Raw genomic sequence first — 21824 nt, 5'->3', positions numbered from 1 at the left:
CTCAAAGCAGGCATGAGGCTGTAAAATATGCCAATTTTTTCTAATGATGTTCTGTATATCTCTAGAAAGGTATGAAAATCTCAAAGTACACACCAGTTCAGGTTTTGATCTGACTGCAACTTGATGTAATAGGTCATCTCTATGTTTCGTGAGTGCTTTTCGATAACATTCATCAACACACTTTTCTGGATATCCCCTGGCTATAAAATTGTATCTCATTGACGGTGCCTGTTTTTCAAATTCTTCAATGTCTGTGCAAAGTCTGCGTAATCTTAAAAATTGTGAATAAGGAAGGTTATTCTTAAGACCTACCTGAACCAGAAATGGTTTTCAAAGGTGATGTGGAGCTGAAAAAAAATCTCAGTGAATCTGTAAGATGCACGAAGCCAAATCAACAAGTTAAAAGTAATAAATCACATGGACTGAATGGTATACTGTACATCCCAGGGTACTAAAAGAACTCAAACATGAAATTGCTGACCTGCTGTTAGTGATCTGTAACCTGTCGCTAAAATTGTCTGTAGTACCTGAAGATTGGAGGGTGGCCAGTGTTACGCCAATTTTTAAAAACTACAGACCAGAAAGCCTGACTTCGGTGCCGGGCAAAGTGGTGGAAACAATTATAAAAAATAAAATTGAAGAAGTAGACAAACATGATTTAATGGGACAGAGTCAGCATGGGGTCAGCCAAGGGAGATCTTGCCTTACCAATTTGCTTGATTTCTTTGAAGGTATGAATAAACAAGTGGATAAAGGTGAGTCAATTGATGTAGTGTATCTAGATTTTCAGAAAGCTTTTAACAAAGTTCCTCATGAGAGGCTCCTGAGAAAATTAAAGTCATGGGATAGGTGGCAAAGTATATTAGGAACTGGTTATCAGATAAAAACAGAGGTTTAAATGGCCATTTTTCTCAGTGGAGGAGATAAACAATGGAGTTCTGTACTGGAACCGGTGCTATTTAACTTATACAGTGGTATCTCGGTTTACGAGTGCACCGGTTTGCGAGTGTTTTGCAAGACGAGCAAAACATTCGCAAAATCGGCGCCTCGGAAACCGAGTGTGCTTCGATTTGCGAGCGCCCCCCCCCCCCCCCGCGAACCGGCACCCTCCCCCCCCATGATCCACACCCCCCGCCGCCATCGGGCACCCCCCGCCGTGATCTGAGGTCCCCCCAACCCATCCGAACCCTCTTCTTACTTTGCTGTAGCCTCCGCAGTGGCACCAGCATGTCCTGTGCGTTGTGCCGGTGCCTGAAGATCTGCTTCCTGTGCTGGGCCTTAAGGCCTGAGAGTTCACATCGAACGTGAACTCTCACATCGAACGTGAACTCTCAAGGCCCAGCACAGGAAGCAGATCTTCAGGCACCTGCACCACGCACAGGACATGCTGGTGCTGGTGCCGCTACGGAGGCTACAGCAAAGTAAGAAGAGGGTTCGAGTGGGTTGGGGGGACCTCAGGTCACGGCTGGGGGGTGCCCAATGGCGGTGGGGGGGGTGCGGATCGCGGGGGGGAGGGTGCCGGTTCGCGGGGGGGGGCCTTCGGGGGGAGCAATGCCGGTTCTCATGGGGGAGGGTGTACAGTTTCCATTATTTCCTATGGGGAAACTCGCTTTGATAAACGAGCATTTTGGATTACGAGCATGCTCCTGGAACGGATTATGCTCGTAATCCAAGGTACCACTGTATATGATTTGGAAATTGGAATGAGTGAGGTGATTAAATTTGCAGATGACACTATAACTTAATCTTCAACCCAGCTTTTGACCCTAACTTCATTTCAAGATGGAAAAACTTTAGTGATCGGGTCTTAAATGACATAGCTCCTCTGAAAAAACGTAAGAAAAAGACAACATTTATCAGACAGCTGTACGATACCAACTTAATGGTCTTAAAGCGAGAATTACAGAAATTGGAAAGAATATGGTGCAAATCAGGGAAAGATGAGGATAGACTTACTTGGCGACTAAAGGTTAAAGAATACAGTATAATGATCAAAGAAAAGCGTAGCAAACAATACTCCCAAAAAATTAATTCTCCTACTTTAAATAGTCATGAACTTTTCAAAATAGTCAATTCTTTATTTGATATTGAATTCCACAAGTGCTCCAATACAGACTCCCCCACCCCCTGCGGCGATCTTAGCTGACTTTTTCGCTACAAAAATATACAAATTGAGATCGTCTCTTGCAGGTTCAAGCATAGATTTACCTATCACGCTTACTGCCTTAGACAAAGAAGGTACAGCTGTTGACGATCTGGAATCACTTTGAAAACCCAGACTGGAGCCTCAAGCTTTACTCAAAATATGTAAAATCCAATTGCCTATTGGACAACTGCCGACCAACTATTATGAAACAGCTCCTAACTCCTTCAAGGCTGAACTTTTTAACTGGGTTTCTTCATGCATTCATACCGGTAAATTTCCGGAGGAACTTGGTCATATCCTCGTGACTCCTATTTTCAAAAACCCAAAGGAGTCTGTTTCCTTGATGGCCAACTATAGACCCATTGCCAACATACCATTCTTTCTTAAACTAATGGAAGGTCTGGTAGGTCTGGTTAACATTGACCTCACAAAATATTTAGAAAAGTTCAACATTCTACACGATTCTCAATCTGGCTTCCAAACATATTACAGCACTGAAACAGTTTTGGCTTCTTTTTTTTTTATTATTATTTATCAATTTTCAAATAAACAATCAAGTATACACTTGTACAGAAAGGAGAGGCATTAAAGAACACATTCCAAACGAAACAAAGGTTATAATCAAAGAAAAATAATCTTAATCTCCTCCTCAAGTCCTCATATTATGGATCCAAGATGTAAGACGGTGAGCCTTACACAAATCTTGGCAATATATCAATAAGAAGAAAGACAGGAACACTTAGCTGAAGGAAGTGACCTAATCAAATAATGAACACTCATGTTGTATTAATCCCAGCTTTCAGGTGTGCAGCTGGCAGAAAGGTTGTCAGTTGTATAGGCTCAAAGAAAACATATTTTTGCTTTTGATATAATATCACACATTTACATGGGTGTCTTAAGAAGAAAGAGGCTCCAAGAGCAATAACTCCCGGCTTCAAAATCAGAAATTCACGACGACGCCTTTGGGTATCTCGAGCCAGATCTGGAAATATTTGTATTTTAAATCCCAAAAATTCTTTTGACTTATTTTTGAAGAAAAGTCTCAGCAACCAGTTTTTATCCGGTGCCAAGGCAACAGTGAGAAGTAAAGTTGCTGGTGTCGCAATTTCCTTGTCCGACTGTTCTAATATCAGTGAAACATTTAAGTTCTGTTGGACCTCTGTAGGTAGTTGTTGTGGTTCTTGATATTGTTGATGTTGTCCTTCAATTTTCCGAATAGGCAGATAATAAGCCTGAGTTAAAGGTGGAAGCAGTTCTTCTGAAATATCCAAAATTTCTACCATATATCTTTTTATCATCTCTCTCGGAGATATTGTTGCCACTTTAGGAAAATTAATCAACCTAAGATTATTATTACGAGAAAGATTATCTAAAGCTTCCAATTTTCTTCTCATATTTATATTGTCTTTCATTAATGTTTCACTAAGTTGTTTAGTGGCAACATTTGAATCTTTAAGGTCCTGAAAATCTGTTTGTAAACCTTTAATATTTGTTTCATGGATATTTAGCTTTGATTCAATTTGGGAAATTTGAGGTTTTATAGATTTTGCCAAATCTGCCACCAGATCCCATATCGCCTCAAGAGTTATTTCTCTAGGTTTCTCTATTTCAAGAGTTTGTTCTTTTTGTATAGGAAAATTAGCTATAGCTGACCTTTCCTCCTGCATGCTGTTCTCCTGGAAGCTGCATTCCCTCTTGCTGCTCTGAGCCTCAGCCGTTACCGGACTCACGACACAGGAGTCCACATCCATTCTCCCCTGTCCGATGACCAAAGCCTCACTGGACAGGAGCTCACCAACCTCCGATGGCTCTACTGTCCGAGGGGAGCTGGTATGCTGAGGAAGAGGGGGTGGAGTTCTGGCGTCAGGGCTTAACGATATTTCCAAGTCCTGCTCACCAACGAGTGCTCCCAGCGGGGAAGCCGACGCCACCGCCGACACTTCCTGCATCCGGCGTATTAGTTCCTCGATGTTGCCGAGTCTAGCGGGGTCAGGGCACCGCGAGGCTGCAGCAGCACTTCATCCCCTTCTTTTCGGCATTGCTCGATGAGGTAAACACCACGAAAGAAGGAAAAAACAGTTTTGGCTTCTATGACTGACCAACTTTTCCATTTATTTTCTCGGGGAAAAAGCGCACTGGTACTGCAGTTCAACTTGAGCAGTGCCTTCGATCTACAAGAGATACCTCGATAGAACACTATCATTCCAAGCAGGCAAATAGAACAAATGTTTAACCAACTTCATCTCAAACGCACTTTCATACCAAACGTTTAGGAAGTCAATAAAAACTTATCTCTTTGACAAATTTCTCTGACCCCATTTCAACCTGATGTACTTCCAAAACACTTCCAGATAAACCGGACTAAACTTAACATGCCAATGTAATTTTGAAAGTTCTCTGTAATGTTGGTCTGTATACAGTCTCTTCCCTTGTAAACCGCTTAGAACTGTTTGTGGTATGGCAGTATATAAAAATAAAGTTATTATTATTAAATTGTTCAAAGTTGTTAAAATGCATGCAGATTGTGAAAAATTGCAGGCAGACCTTAGGAAATTGGAAGACTTGGCATCCAAGTGGCAGATGAAATTTAATGTGGACAAATGCAAAGTGATGTACATTGGGAAGAATAACCCAAATAACAGTTACCGTATACTAGGGTCCACCTTGAGGGTTAACACCCAAGAAAAGAATCTGAGTGTCAGAGCTATGGCAGAGGGCACTACAGATAAACCCCAGACATGATCTGGAAGTGAACAACCAGTCCTGCCTGTTTCCTTACAGGTACAGGAAATAGTTACACTTTTAACCAACAGAGAATAGCACTAAAATTCTGAGTTACAGGAACAAAACAGGCTTCCTTTGGCTATCAGCTGCCATGCCCTAAACACATGGTTAGCAGCCTTATCTCTTTCAGCCAGGGCTGGTTCTAGCCCTGGAAATAAAATCATACTTGCATACACAGCCGGAAGGGTGTGGAATCAGTTAGGATATCAGGTCAGAACCCTCTTTTCCTTCTGGGCTCTCTACTCCCTCTGGGATCTCTCTCAAATGAGTCCTGCCCCTCTGACTCAGCTCTAAAGCTCAGGACACTGTTGAACATGTAGTTTTCTCCCAAAGCCCAGTAGCACAACTACATTCTTAAAAGAGGTAAATCCCTGAATCTTTTACAGTCATATATAGAATTTGGGAGCTAGTTTTTAATTTGGGGCTTTGCAGTGAGATCAGAGAATGATTTAGGTTCATGTTTTGTTTGTTATAACTTGAGCTGTATCTGTTTTGAGAGGTTTTAGTGAATGTTTTGATGTAGCTGTGTCTATATGATTGGATTATTTTGTTTTTTTGTCTTTGGAGTTCCTGTTCTTGCTTTTATATTTTGTTGTGAACATCTTCTATACTATATTTTACCTTAAATACTGATCTCAAGTGAAATGTCATATATGCATTAAGATATTTTCAACTATTTTTCCTTTCAGGATACAGCAAACCAAGAGCGCAAAAAAATTGAAGAATTAAAAATAGAAAATAAGAAACTAGAAAAACAGAAAGGGGAATTAATGGTGGGATTTAGAAAACAACTGAAGTTAATTGATATTTTGAAAAGACAAAAGGTAAAAACTTGTATAGAGAATTTTGTCATTTTCTGAAACGATCTTACTGTCACATCCATTCCAAGTTCTTCCCTATCAGGGTGGGCAAGCTTTATATATAGAGGGCCGCATGAATGTTGGTACTGTCCCTGGTGGGCCACAATATTATGTAACATCAGAAATGGACATACACAGAACTCCATAGACCTTTCGTGATAAATAAAGATTTAGTTAAAAACCATGGAAACAAACTGCTAGTATGGCTATTCTGATAATATTAATGAAAAACGGTATTTAAACCAAGACTCTGGTTGATGATGTTTTCTGTATACAGGTTGCCCACCCCTCTTCTATATGATGATAATGCATGGCATATATAAGATAATACTGAAATTATTGCACAGAATAGTTAAATTGGCAAATTGAATACAGATGTTCAGTAGGCATAGCGGTTTTGTTATTAACTCCCTGGGAATTATTATTAATCTTATACAGCATCTTCAAGTTCACAGGGGTGCTTTACCCCTATCAGGATTCCACACTTAACACAGAATTAAAATGGTATTGTTAGCTGTGATGGATGAGATTCATGTGATAATTATTATAATTGTTACATATTTTGTTTATTGTAAACCCAAGAGAGGTGGTGGAGAGGAAAACAGTGACTGAGTTCAAAGAAGCGTGGGATTAACACAGAGGATCTAGAATCAGAAAATAATATTAAACTAAGGCCAGTACTGGGCAGACTTGCATGGTCTGTGTCTGTATATGACCGTTTGGGGGAGGATGGGCTGGAGAGGGCTTCAATGGCTGGGAGGGTGTAGATTGGCTGGAGTAAGTTTTGATGGAGATGTCGGCAGTACCAGGTAGAACTTTGGATTCTTACCCAGAAATAGCTAAGAAGGAAAAATTTAAAAAATTTAAATTGAATCAGGTTAGGCAGACTGGATGGATCATTTGGGTCTTTATCTGCCATTATCTACTATGTTACTATCTAATACCTATGTAAAGGCAGTATATTAAATTTAATACATTCAATCCAGTCCAAGGGTATAGGTAGCCACTTGATAGTGTTGAACCTCTTCACATCTTATGACATAATTGGTCATGCCATTCTTTTATGCTGCCTTTAGAACAGATGAAATTGTGTTGAATGACCATGTTCATAAGTTTGTTCAAGGGATTATTCAACCTCAGAAGCCTTTTGGTTTAGAGTACCACAGGGACTGAATCTATCACCCTTATTATATAACATATGTTTAGCTCCTGTGGTGCCATTCACTGATCCAGAGATTTGGAGTAGGTTGCTGTTTTTATGCAGACATGTAATTGATAGTCTTGATGGCTATTGATCAATCTATAGTAATACAGAATGTAGAGGGAAATTCTATAAAAGGGCACCTATTTTTAGGTGTCAATAACACCTTTTTGGAGCTTTTTCTATAAAGAAAAATAGGCGCCTAGTTTAGTAGCATAACTAGGTATATGTTTGTAAGTGTAAGTACTTATGCTAACGGTAGAGCTGGTGTAAATGCTTATACCTAGATTGGGGTTGATACGTGTGTAGATTATCATATTCTGTATAATTTATATAAGCATAAGCTCTTCCCAGACTGCGCCCAAATGAACACCCTCCTGCAAAGTACATGCCATCAAAGAAAGCACCCTTACAGAACAGCATATAGCCAGATTATTGTCTTTAAGTGTGAACTGCTAGAATAATAATAATAATAGCTTTATTTATATCCTGTCATACCTTTTCAGCTCATGACAGTGTACAAGAGGTGCTGTAAGGACAGCGAGGTAACATCAGTTAGATTTGAAAAGGGGCAGATGGACAGTTATGAGACAAGGCAAAATTGGGTGGGGGGGAACGTGCGAGACAAGGTAGGTGTAGAGCCGAATTGAAGGGCCAGGTAAATTTGTCGAATAGGTGGGTTTTTAATGATTTTCTGAATGAGTGGTAAGTTAGTGAGTTCAGGATTAGGTCACTTAAGGTGTTGTTCTAGATCCCTGCTTGAAAGGAGAGTGTTTGTTCTGTTGAATAATCTTTTGAATTTGCATCCTTTGGGAGAAGGAAATGTGAACAGAACTGTTCACTTGTAAGTTTAGTGGGGGGTTCCCACACACACAAGCGGGACAAGCAGAGTTTCAAAAGGTAAGTGGTAGCGGTGCCGGAAAGGGTCTTGCAGCAGGGGCAACCGAATTTGAAGATTATTTTGGCTTCGATGGGTAGCAGTGAAGTTTCTTGCAGTATAGGGTGATGTGGTCAGATTTTTTAAAGTCGAAGATTAGTTGAACGGCTGTGTTCTGGATAAGTCTCAGTTTTTTAATGGATTTTTTGTGAGCTCCTAGGTATATTATGTTGCAGTAGTCCAGCAAGCTTAGTACCAGAGACTGGACCAACAGTCTGAATGATGCAAAATCAAAGTATAGTTTTAGCATTCGTAGTGGGCTTCGAGTGTCAGTTGCTGGTCTAGGGTGACTCCTAGCATTTTTATGATAGGGTTAATTGGGAGGTTTCTTCCATTTAGGTTGATAGATGATTTGATTGGCTTGTTGGTTGGGGAGGCCATAAATATTTTGGTCTTTTCCGAGCTTAGCTTTAGTTTGGAGTTTGTTGACTATTGTTCTACTTGGTTGATGATAGATAAGATGAAGTGTCTGGCATTTACTTGGAGGGACATTTTAGATAGGGCATATAAGTCTGAAGTTGAAGGTTTTGGGCAGGACCTCCACAAACTCAGGAGAAAAAAATGTCCATTTTCAAAGATGCCAGATGTCTATTTTTTATTTTTAAAAATGACCTAGGTATAAGTTTTGGTCCTTAGGACATATATATTTTTTGGTCATTTTCAAAAATAAAAATATACACATGCAAAACGTACAAAAGCAAGTTTTGTAGACATACCCCCCAACTACCTTGTCTGATTGCGGCAAAAGGAATCCCCATCAGCTGAGCCAGTTTCAGGGGATTCCTGGTGGCTCAGCTGATGGGGATTCCCCCTGCCATGATCAGCTGAGCTGTGGAGCCCTCTCCCCCTCCCCTTGACATTCCCCAACATTTCTGCTCCCCCCATCCCATTTAGACCCTTCTCCATGCTCAACCACACCAGGTCGGCGTACCATGGTCTTCTGGGCCAGGTCAGGCCCACCAGGACCATCTGTCCCACGTGAGAAGCCACCAGGCGCAGGACATGCCTTAGGGGCCACAGGGGAAAGACATAGAGAAGTTCCCCCTCTGGCCAAGGTTGTACTAGGGTGACCAACCTTTCGCTGCCGACTTCTCTGCGGCGGCTGAAGAATCTGTCTGTCTTCTGGAACTTGGCAGACACCAGCAGAATGAAGGATGGGTGTCCCCACTGCTGGACAATGGACTCAAATGCTAGCCTGGACAGGGACTTTTCTCTTGGGTCCAGCAACTGTCGACGTAGAAAGTCTGTCTGCACGCCGCCAACGCCTGTCACGTGGGCCGTGAACAAGGCCACCAAAGCTTTTCTGCCCACAAAAAAGCATCTGTGCTTCCAGGCTCAGCAGGGGACACCATGTGTCTCCCTGACAGTTGACAAAAGCTACAACCGTCGCATTGTCTGAGAAAACATGAACAGCCTACCAATGGAGACTGTTGAAAACGCAACAAGGCCAGGCGGATCGCTCGAAGTTCCAGGCGATTGAACAACCATCTCCTTTCCAGTGCAGTCCACCGGCCTTGCGCTGGGACAGACCTACAAACTGCCCCCCAGTCGGACAGACTCGCATCCGTCGTCAGGGTCACCTAGTCCAAGACTCGCAGAGGAAGCCCTCTGCCAGAATCACAGGATTCAGCCACCATAGCATGCTGCTGCGGGCTGTCGCCAACCAAGGCAGCACAACACCCAGCAAATCCCACTGAGGATCCCACCGAGTCAGGAGGGATAGCTAAAGAGGCCGGAGTCGTGCTCTGGCCCACAGACTCGCATCTATGGCTGCAACCATGAGACCCAGTACCTGTAGGTATTGCCAGGCCGTCAGAGCCTGAACTTCCAACATGGCCCGAATGGGACTCCGTAGCTTGATCTTCCTGGAGTACAGCAGAACACCAGGTTCCTGAATGTGGGGAACTGGACTCCCTGATACTCCAATTTCTGCGTTGGCTCGAGGTATCTCTTCTTCAAATCAATCACCCAGCCGAGGCGCTCCAGCAGATGCACCACCTGGGGAACCACTCTGCAACCCTCCGACAGCAAGAGGGCTCTAATCAGCCAATCATCCAGGTTCGGATGTTCAAGAAAACCCTGCGAATGCAGGGGGTGGCCACTACCACCATGATCTTGGTGAAGGTTCTGGGCACTAATGCCAGCCCAAAGGGCAGAGTCGCGAACTGGAAGTGCCACCCGAGCATATGGAATCTCAGAACTCTCCTGTGCTTCTGACAGATTAGTATGAGGAGGTACGCTTCCGTAAGTTCCATGGAAGCCGAGAATTCCCCAGTCGCCACCGCTGCTACAACTGAACGCACCGTTTCCATCCAGAACCACGGAACTCACAGGAACGCATTCACTGCCTTTAAGTCCAGAATAGGTCTCCAATTTTCACAGCCTTTCTTTGGCACGAAGAAGTATATTGAGTATCTCCCTGATCCCGTCATCTTTTGGAACAATTTCTAATGCTGCCAGATCTAGCAATTTGCGAACTGGGGCCTGCACACGTCAGGCTCTTCCCGAATTTCCTGTGGGCGAAGTCAGGAACAAATCCGATGGGGGTCAGAGTAACTGCAATCTGAGACCCTCTGTGAGTACTTCAAGGACCCACTGGTCTGAAGTCACCCTCTGCCAACCTGGCAGGTAGGCCTAAAATCATCCCCTCGATCCGAGGGAGAGGTGCCAGAGGCCTGGCGACAGAACTTCATCTTGGAGGGGGCAGGAGGATGGTCATTTGAAGACTATTGCCGAGCTGGACCTTCAAAGTGAGGTCTGGAAGGGGCTCTGAACCGTTGACCTGTCGCTAGGGGCCCGGCATACTGGTGAGGCCTCCTGAAGGGATGAAAATATGGCCATCCGAACCCAATGCCAGGCGAGGTTTTGACCTGGGTAGCACCTTAGGCTTATGATCCTGAGCACTGGCCATGTCATCCAGACCTTGGTCAAACAAGAGCAAACCCTTGAAAGACAACCAGCACAACGTAGCCTTGGAGAAAGCATCACCCCCCACTGGTGAATCCACAGCATGCGGCGGGCTGAAACAGAATAAGCTCCAAACTTAGCGCAAAAAAACAACAAACCTTCCTCATGTCATAGAGGGCATCCTCCAAATAATTCACCCCCGAGACTAGTAAGTCTAGGTCCTGAAGGACAACCTCCTTGGGAACCTGGGGGAGTGTGGCGTGACGCGCAAGGGCCACAAACGGGGTAGCTGCTGTATCTCTCAGTCCTGGACTCAAAAATAATGGCAGGCAGGCGGCTAGATTTAAAACATCCTGCACATGCCGGGTCAACCTCAAGATCCTGGGACCCGCTGTCATGAGGATCACAAAGAACCACTAAATCAACCACATCATTGGATGCCGCTGAGGAAAATTGCGACAGCAAGGGAACAGAGACCGAAACAGAAGTGATGGCGGAAACTGCCTGTCTACTCTCCGGTGTCCCTGAAATAGCACAGTGACAGGCTGGAATCAAGAGAAAGAACAGACCCCCATCTGCTGCACTGGATTCTGAGGGCAAGAAACAGTCAAAGCCTCTTTAATCAGAAAGCCTAATACGTCATATTCCGAAATTCGGGGGAAGGAAATCTTCTGTGCCAGGGCCGTTGCGTGCGCACCTGTTTTAGATCGCTTAGAAATTCTATGAGACTTGTCTCTGGCGCTGCGCTTGTGTTTTTGCTGCAGCACCTTCCGCACCCGTCTTGAGGGGCACCAGACGTGCCAAACACGTCTCTGATAGAAGTGGAGGTAAGGTGGCCCTCTTTGGAGGAGGGAAGCGTGGAATCTGTGCACACCTCGCCCCCCTTGCGGGCCACAGCGCATGTGAAATTTGGCTGCAAATCCGCCAGCCACCCACCGCAAATAAGGCATGAATCCATGCCATCCTATCTTGAGGTGGCCATCTGTGAAGTTTGGAGCGAAAACGACTCTCCTATACCCAAAAAAATATACTTTTAAAAGTGTAAAAGAAAATCCAAGATGGCTGCCAAACGATTTGCTCTAAAACGGCCCAGGAAAAAAACCACAGGGAACACAGGAAAATGGCAATTTTGCAATTTTACAGGTGGATTGAGGGAGAGGGGAGGGCATGCAGGGAAACTCCTTAAAAATCGCTTTCCAGAACCCCCCCCAAATCGCCAAGCCAGCAAGCATTCAGATCCTCACAGTGGCAATATGCTGCACAGAATCAAACAGCAAGCAGGCTAAAATCAGAGCACTCATGGAAATCAGTACCTCAGGAGCTGAGAAATTGGATTTCAGGTCTTCCGACTGCCTCACTTTCCCTGTCACCTCAGAAAGTGATCACCAAGATCCCTCAGGACAATTAGGGAAGACACTCCACGGGACTGCGCAGCCTGCGTTCTACCACTTAGTGGACAAACCAGGGGTGAGATTGCTCCCAATCTCGGAGCCTCGATCTGTCCTGCAGGCTGTGGGGGGGCTTATTGCAGTTCTACTAACAGGTAACCCCCCCAGAAGCAAACTTTTTCAGAAAGACTGCAATCTCCTGCCGAAGGATGACACCACAGTGTCTATCCGCAGCACCAGGGCACTACCCGCACCAAAAAATAAATGAAAAATAAAGCATGAGCAGATGAGAAACCCCCTACAGCTTAAGGCTGTAGGAAATGAAACTGAAATTCCAAGGGTTGTGTAACAGGATATGCCTAGAGGAGGAGGGATCAGACTTTGGTTTGAGTTCCCTACAGTTGAAGGCTGGAAGAGTTACACAACCCTATCATGAAAATTCCAGAGGATATTGTACAAGAACTACTATTGGCTGTTTTGAAAGATTCAGAGTAGAGAATGACACAGTGACTGTTACCTGCAGCTAGCCGCGGGTAACCCACTGAAATGGGGCTGGAAAAAAAACCTGGTCACTGCGGGTACAGGTCAAGGCCATTCACCGTCCCGTGGAGCAGTGAATGTCCTTGTCCCCACAGTTAATTGAGGAAACACGCACAAAATATTTAAAATCTGATCGCACAGTTCAAGTATCTCCCTCCCTCCCTCCCTTGCCTTTTACCTTCAATTGCGATTTTTCTCTTAACAAGCAACCGGAGCATTTCCTGAAGTTGCGTCAGAGCAGAGGAGAAGTTTCAGGCAGCGAGCCAGCCGCACGCGACTTCAGGAAATGATCCGGCTGCTTGTTAAGAGAAAAATCGCCAGTGAAGGTAAGGGCAAGGGAGGCAGGGAGATGCAAGGACTGCGGCGGGCGAGAGGGAGGGACAGAGGACCCGCTGAAATGAACCTTTTTTAAAAAAAATTTATTAGTTTCCCATAGAGCTTGGGGGAAAAAAGGATACCAAAGCAAAACAGGCTGAGGAGTAGGAAAGAGAAAGGGGAGAAGGACAGGCAGGTGAGCCAGATGCTGGAAGCGGGGATAGAAAGAGGGAAAGAAGCTAGATGAGGTTAGAAAGGAGAGAGACACAATGGTGTGGAAGAGGAAGAGAAGGGAAATCTGGACACAGGAAGGTAACAGAAACAGAGGGGAAATTATGTGAATGGGGGCATAGGGACAGGGACATAAAGGGAAGATACATGGGCGGGATTATATGCATGGGGCATAGGGACAGAGACATAAAGGGGAGATACATGGGGATGGTATATGGACACAGGGAGGCTAATGCTGGACACAGGAGGGAGTATACAGATACAGAGGGGGGAATATTAGAAATGGGGAAAATAGGAACACAGAAGGGAGATGGTTTGTGCGGATGGGATCAAATGTTTGCGGGAACAGGGACCTAGCTCATGGGGACGGGGCGGAGATGGGGACATATTTTGTCCCCATGTCATTCTCTAATTCAGAGTTCTTTTCTGCCTGAATGTAGAGAAAAAAACAACAGAGCTGCAGTTGGTGTGAGAAGGGGAAGTGAGCAGATGAAAGTAGGGAGAAAATTTGTCTTTCGCAGTGCCGCGTACCCCTCACCAGTATGCATACTGTGTGTTGAGAACCTCTGCACTAGGGAATGCTCTGAAGGCTTTCAGGTATATCAGTTAGCCAACAAAATTATATTAATAGAAACAGACCAGCAGGTGGCAATGTATGACATTATCAAACAGGGCAGAACAGACTCATACCTCTTGTGCTGGGAAAATTCAAGATGTGGAACTGGGCTATTTTCATGGAATGACTCTTAGAGCTACTTAACTAGCAGGGAAAGACAGTTCCCTGTAGGGTAAGCTGGATCATGGCACTGTAGTACAAATGATCCCTGATGAAGATATGGCTCAAAGGATATTTCAAGAGTGGGGCATTGCCTCAATAGCTAGTGTCACCACATCTCAGAACACGAAGATGCCTCAGTTCTGTTCCAGGATGGGGACACATGGCAGACTAGGTTTGGCCACCCTCCTGCTATACTAGGGCTAGGGTCTTCTATACACATATCCTCTGATACCTCTGATAGCAAAAACCTGAAACAGACAGGACAGGGGAACAATGATTCTCATCACTCCACATTTGCTGAGTCAAATATGGTTTCATCTTCTTCTGGAACTTTCCCATAGTAAATGATGGCAGCCTGTGTGGTCCATTCAATCTGCCCAATAGTCACACACTCATCATCAAGGCAATGTTGAACCAACAATCTAGTAATTATTTATTTTACTTGATAAGTTCCTGTATATGATGTCCTACCCTCCAGACCTGTACTTGGATGATATGAATGTGGTATAAAATACGCATACTTGCTCCTGATCCGTCTTGCCATATATGGGACACAGACTGCAGAAGTCCATCCGGCATTGACCACATTGCCCCAGTGCTGGAGTCACTGACAAAGCTAACTCCAGCCCATTCCAATCTGTCTTGCCAGATACGAGACTTTTAAGACTTTTTCTCTTTTGAAAACGAGTGCCTTAGTTTATTAAGCCTTGTTTTTGTTGTGCAAAGGCCAGAAATCCTCTTGCTTCAGGAAGTTAATATGCTTGTTCATTAGAAGCAGCATTGGTAAATAACATGATAAAGAAGGGAATCACGAGTAGATCGGAGAAAGTAATAATGCCGCTTTATAGAGCGATGGTCAGACCACACTTGGAATACTGCATCCAACATTGGTCTCCATACCTAAAGGATATAAAACTGCTGGAGAGGGTGCAGAGACGAACAACAAAGCTAGTGAAAGGTATGGAGAACCTGGATTACGAGGAACGACTTAAGAGACTGGGGTTGTTCTCCCTTGAGAAGAGGAGATTGCGAGGGGATCTGATCGAGACTTTCAAAATACTGAAAGGAATCTACAAAATAGAGCAGGAAAAACAGTTATTTACAATGGCCAATGTGACACGGACAAGAGGGCACGGACTGAAGCTGAGGGGGGACAGGTCCAGGACAAATATCAGGAGGTTCTGTTTCACGCAGCGAGTGGTGGACACCTTGAATGCTCTCCCAGGTAATTGCGGAATCCACCGATCTAGGATTTAAGAGTAAACTAGATGGACATCTCCTTATGAGAAGCATAGAGTGATATGGGGACTAAAACTATGCCAGGGTACACCTGACGGGGCCTCCACATGTGTGGATCGCCGGACTTGATGGACCTAGTGTCTGATCTAGAAATGGCAATTCTTATGTTCTTAACACAAAAATAGGATTTTGGAAAAATCATAGAAACATAGAAGATGCAACATAGAAACATAGAAGATGACGGCAGAAAAGGGCTACAGCCCATCAAGTCTGCCCACTCTGCTTACCCACCCCATGTCTATGCCCTAATGACCCAATTTCCTTATCTTGACCCTCGTAGGGATCCCACATGGGTATCCCATTTATTCTTAAAGTCTGGCACGCTGTCTGCCTCGATCACCTGCACTGGAAGCTTGTTCCAATGATCAACCACTCTCTCTGTGAAGAAATACTTTCTGGTGTCGCCATGAAATTTTCCGCCCCTGAGTTTGAGCGGGTGCCCTCTTGTGGCCGAGGGTCCCTTGAGAAAGAAAATATCATCTTCCACTTTGACACGTCCCGTGAGGTACTTAAATGTTTCGATCATGTCTCCCCTCTCCTTACGTTCCTCGTGAGTGTAGAGCTGCAATTTGTTCAGTCTCTCTTCGTACGAGAGACCCTTGAGCCCCGAGATCATCCTGGTGGCCGTCCGCTGAACCGATTCAATTCTGCGCACATCTTTACTGTAATGTGGCCTCCAGAATTGCACACAGTACTCAAGATGAGGTCTCACCATGGCCCTGTACAATGGCATTATGACTTCAGGCTTTCGGCTGATGAAACTTCTATTGATACAACCCAATATCTGCCTTGCCTTAGATGAAGCCTTCTCCACTTGATTGGCAGTTTTCATGTCTTCACTAATGATTACCCCTAAATCTCGTTCTGCTGAAGTCCTAGTTAAAGTTTCTCCGTTCAAGAAGTACGTCTTGCATGGATTTCCGCTTCTGAGGTGCATGACCTTACATTTCTTAGCATTGAAGCCTAGCTGCCAGGTTAAGGACCAACTTTCCAATGTAAGCAGGTCCTGCGCCATATAATTCTGTAAACTGCATTCACTTACTATATTACATAGTTTGGCGTCATCGGCGAATAGTGTTATTTTACCTTGAAGCCCTTGAGTCAGATCCCCTATGAATATGTTGAAAAGGAGTGGAATGATTTACTTTTATATAATAGCCCCTAATCAAACTTTGGGCATGAGGACGTAAACCAATTGAAACCTGCAGTAAATCCTGGTGTGCAAATTGGGTGCAGATCCCTGGAATTCTGTAACATTGTGCATGCATCTTTTGTGAACGCCCCTGACCTGCCCATGCTCATAAAACAGCCACAGTAGGTCAGACCAATGATCCATCCAGCCTAGTCAAACTTGCTGCACTTTTTCGAGGGAGTTAACAGGCAGATAGACAAAGGTCACCCGGTCGACGTTGTATATCTGGATTTTCAGAAGGCATTTGGCAAGGTTCCGCATGAACGACTACTTAAAAAAATTGCGAGCCATGGGATTGAGGATGAAATAAACACGTGGATCAAAAACTGGTTGGCAGATAAAAAACAGAGAGTTGGGGTAAATGGACAATACTTGGACTGGAAAGCATCACCAGTGGAGTGCCTCAGGGTTTGGTGCTCGGGCCTGTGCACAGTACCAGGTAAAGCTTTGGATTCTCGCCCAGAAATAGCTAAGAAGAAAAAAAAAAAAATTTAAATTGAATCAGGTTGGGCAGACTGGATGGACCATTCGGGTCTTTATCTGCCGTCATCTACTATGTTACTATGTTTATAAACGACCTGGAAATTGGAACGATGAGCGAGGTGATTAAATTTGCAGATGATACGAAGTTATTCAGAGTAGTGAAGACGTAGGAGGATTGCGAAGACCTGCAACAGGACATAAACACGCTCGAGAAATGGGCCGCAACATGGCAAATGAAGTTTAACATGGACAAGTATAAGGTGATGCATGTTGGTAACAAAAATCTTGTACACAAATAAGGATGTCTGGTGCAGTACTCGGAGAGACCCCCCCAGGAAAGAGACTTGGGAGTACTGGTCGACAAGTCAATGAAGCCACCCGCGTAATGTTGGCAGCGGCGAAAAGAATGCTTGGAATGATTAAGAAGGGGATCACAAACAGATCGGAGAAGGTTATCATGCCGCTGTACCGGGCCATGGTGCAACCCTACTTGGAATACTGCGTCCAGCACTGGTCACCATACTTGAAGGACATGGTACTACTCGAAAGGGTCCAGAGAAGAGCGACTAAAATGGTTAAGGGGCTGGAGGAGTTGTCATACAGCGAGAGATTAGAGAAACTGGGCCTCTTCTCCCTTGAAAAGAGGAGACAGAGGGGACATGATCGAAACATTCAAGATAATGAAGCAATAGACTTAGTAAATAAAGACAGGTTGTTCACCCTCTCCAAGGTAGGGAGAATGAAAGGGCACTCTCTAAAGTTTAAAGGGGATAGATTCCATACAAACGTAAGGAAGTTCTTTTCACCCAGATAGTAGGTGGAAAACTGGAATGCTCTTTTGGAGGCTGTCGTAGGGGAAAACACTCTCCAGAGATTCAAGACAAAATTAGACAAGTTCCTGCTGAACTGGAGCGCATGCAGGTAGGGCTGGTCTCGGTTAGGGCACTGGTCTTTGACCTGGGAGCTGCCATGGGAGCGGACTGCTGGGCACGATGGACCATTGGTCTGTTCCTGCTGAACTGGAGCGCATGCAGGTAGGGCTGGTCTCGGTTAGGGCACTGGTCTTTGACCTGGGAGCTGCCATGGGAGCGGACTGCTGGGCACGATGGACCATTGGTCTGACCCAGCAGCGGCAATTCTTATGTTCTTAGTCTCCTGTTTCTAAAAGTGGCCAAGGTCACAGTACATGGCAGAAATCAAAATAATAGCAACATTCCATGCTACCAATCCAGGGCAAGCAGTGGCCTCCCCCAAATATTTCTCAATAGCAGACTATGGATCTTTGCTCCAGGAACTTGTCCAAACCTTTGCTAAATGTAGCTACGCTAACCACTGTAACCACCTTCTCTGGCAATGAGCACCAGAGCTTAATTATTCTTTGAGTAAAAAAATATTTCCTCCTATTTGTTTTAAAAGTATTTCCTTGTAATTTCATTGAGTGTCCCCTGATTTTTGTACTTTGGAAAGGGTAAAAAAAAAAAAAATCGGTTCACTCTTACCCATTCTACACCACTAGGGATTTTGTAGACCTCAATCATATCCCTCTTTAACTGTCTCTTTTCCAAAAGTTTAGTCAATTAACAGTTGGTTATCTTAATTTATTTTCACATGGATCGCAGGATCACATCCAATTTGGATGCCAATGATAGAATCTAGGGGTAGATATCAGCATTGTTAAACTTAGATTCCTTCCTTCCAGGGACTGTGAATACTGTCTTTGCAGCATCTAGTGCTCTGGCGCAGGACTCAGCCTACAACACTTAGGTTTATCAAGCTGGCACAGTAGGAGTGTTGATCGTTAATTTATGACATGACAGTACTAGATTTTCCTACCTAATCTTGTAACTTTATTTCTTATTTATGCGCTTAGAAATTGATGTATTACTTCTAATCTAGATGTTTAACTAAGTTGTTTTTTTTTTCTTTTCTAGATGCATATTGAATCTGCAAAGATGCTGTCTTTCACTGAAGAAGAATTCATGAAAGCTCTTGAATGGGGAAATTCCTAAATTTCTCTAACTTGTTCAATAGTAAAATAAACTATTTATTTAAAGTCTATTCAGTAAAGTTTAAACTATCATTTTACTTAAGAGATCTTACTGATTTGAGAGACACCTTTATTGAACACAAGTTGCACCTTTTTAGGACAATGGGTCCTACTAAAATTTCACATTAGTCAAAGGAAATGAACCAAGTGGCTGGGTACAGATAATACACACACTAGGATAGAAGTACTAAGCAGCAGGTTAGAGCTATACATAGTAACATAACATAGTAGATGACGGCAGATAAAGACCCGAATGGTCCATCCAGTCTGCCCAACCTAATTCAATTTAAATTTTTTAAAATTTTTCTTCTTAGCTATTTCTGGGCAAGAATCCAAAGCTCTACTCAGTACTGTGCTTGGGTTCCAACTGCCGAAATCTCCGTCAAAACCTACTCCAGCCCATCTACACCCTCTTAGCCATTGAAGCCCTCTCCAGCCCATCCTCCCCTAAACGGCCAAATACAGACCGTGCAAGTCTGCCCAGTACTGGCCTTAGTTCAATATTTAATATATTTTCTGATTCTAGATCCTCTGTATTCATCCCACACTTCGTTTTCTTCTCTACCATCCCTCAACCTTAAATTAAGTCCTCTGGTTTTACCATTTTCCTTTCTCTGGAAAAGATTTTGTTTTATGTTAATACCCTTCAAGTATTTGAACATCTGAATCATATCCCCCCTTTCCCTCTAGGGTATACATATGCTTCCAGTCTCTCCTCACACGTCTTCTGGCACAAGCCTCCTATCATTTTCGTCGCCCTCCTCTGGACCGCTTCAAGTCTTCTTACATCTTTCGCCAGATACGGTCTCCAAAACTGAACACAATACTTCAAGTGGGGCCTCACCAATGACCTGTACAGGGGCATCAACACTTTCTTCCTTCTACTGGCTACGCCTTTATACAGCCCAGCATCCTTCTGGCAGCAGCCACTGCCTTGTCACACTGTTGTTTTCGCCTTAAGATCTTCGGACACTATCACCCCAAGGTCCCTCTCCCTGTCCGTGCTTATCAGCTTCTCACCTCCCACCATATACGGTTCCTTCCGATTATTAATCCCCAAATGCATTACTCTGCATTTCTTTGCATTGAATTTTAGTTGCCAGGCATTAGACCATTCCTCTAACTTTTGCACATCCTTTTTCATATTTTCCACTCCCTCTTCGGTGTCTATTATCTTGGTATCATCTGCAAAAAGGCACACTTTTCCTTCTAACCCTCACAAACATATTGAGCAGGATCAGCCCCAGCACCAAACTCTGAGGGACTCCACTACTCCACCTTTCCTTCCTCCAAGCGAATTCCATTAACCACTACCCTTTGGCGTCTGTCCAACAACCAGTTTCTAACCCAGTTCACCACTTTGGGTCCTAACTGGGTCCTAACACTGAATTCAGTGCACAGTGTCCTAATACTTGTATTAAAAAAAAACTTTTGCAGATGGGGAGTAATTGTATAAAGTACTCACTTTTGCACATCAATTACATGCATAAATCATTAGAATAAATGTAAATAAGTGCACACACACACACACTAATGCCAAAATTGTACCTAAACATTATTCTGCAGCTATGTGCATTTTGTACTGTACATAGCTTGTATTTTATAGGTAGATATACACATAGGTGAAATCTGGCTAGAGCATTAGCAGGACTAGCATTTATGGGTGTAATGTATATAAGTCTATAAGTTATCGACTCCAAAACAAGGCAATCTTTTGGTATATAAATATAACAATATCACTTCTTAGAGATTTATGTACTTACCCTGGTAAGATCTTTTCCAGTAGATAGGTAAGACATTCTAGACCAGGGGTCTCAAAGTTCCTCCTTGAGGGCCGCAATCCAGTCGGGTTTTCAGGATTTCCCCAATGAATATGCATGAGATCTATGTGCATGCACTGCTTTCAATGCATATTCAATGGGGAAATCCTAAAAACCCAACTGGATTGCGGCCCTCAACGAGGGACTTTGAGATCCCTATTCTAGACCATAGGGTCTGCAGAAGAAATCCATGGTCTGCAGAAGAAATCCATTACAGATGTTTCACTGCCTCTAGTTCAGTTCAATATTTAAGCTTATATACCGCTACTAATGACTGGAACAGTCAATTCTGAATGGTTTACATTAGCTTTCCAATGATGTCACAAAGCATGGGCTTCTGTAGTGATGTAACAAAACACAGCTAATGACATGAGCTGTTGACATGGTGTTACAATGCATCCTCCTGAACTAATTTCATATCACATTCACCCTATGCCTATCCACATAGCCCCTCTCAAACCATATATAAACCAAACTAAAATCTAACTATAAATATAGAATATAAACATCAAGATATAAAATATAAAAAAATAATATAAATGTTAAAATATACAAATACACCCCCAACCCCCAAATAAAAGCTAACACAATAAATTAAACCAAGACCAGCTAAACTAAAAAAACAAAAGGTAAACATTAAAGAAAGTAAAATTAAATTTAAAAATCAGTTTTAAAGTCACTGTCCACAAGGCTTAAATCTTCCACTTTAGGTTACTTCAGGATCCTAGTCTGCCTGGTAGGTTTGTGTCTCTATTGTCTCTAATAAAGACTTTATTTTGGGTTGAATAGACATCCCCCTTGCCTTTTTTGTTGTTTTTGTATCTATCTCAAGATGAGGGGCTCTTCTATTTACCTGCTAGGTTTGTGTGTCTGCCATTTATACATGCAGGCCATGA

The 21824-nt window shown here is 43.6% G+C and overlaps 1 protein-coding gene across 1 annotated transcript in view; it reads left to right on the top strand.

The window, feature by feature from the left end:
• Positions 1 to 19119, top strand: part of TEX9 (testis expressed 9) — a 92162-nt gene extending 73043 nt beyond the window's left edge. The window contains exons 11-12 of the mRNA XM_033920603.1: positions 5620 to 5754; positions 18993 to 19119. Coding sequence (XP_033776494.1) covers positions 5620 to 5754; positions 18993 to 19070 — 213 coding nt within the window. The 3' untranslated portion in view covers positions 19071 to 19119. The remainder of the gene's footprint in view (positions 1 to 5619; positions 5755 to 18992) is intronic.
• The last annotated feature ends 2705 nt before the right edge of the window (positions 19120 to 21824 follow it).

This window comes from Geotrypetes seraphini, chromosome 14 (assembly GCF_902459505.1).
Source record: "Geotrypetes seraphini chromosome 14, aGeoSer1.1, whole genome shotgun sequence".
NCBI classification, from domain to species: Eukaryota; Metazoa; Chordata; class Amphibia; order Gymnophiona; family Dermophiidae; genus Geotrypetes; species Geotrypetes seraphini.
The sequence above is the reverse complement of the archived record's forward strand: the minus strand, read 5'-3'. Positions and strand labels throughout refer to the sequence as shown.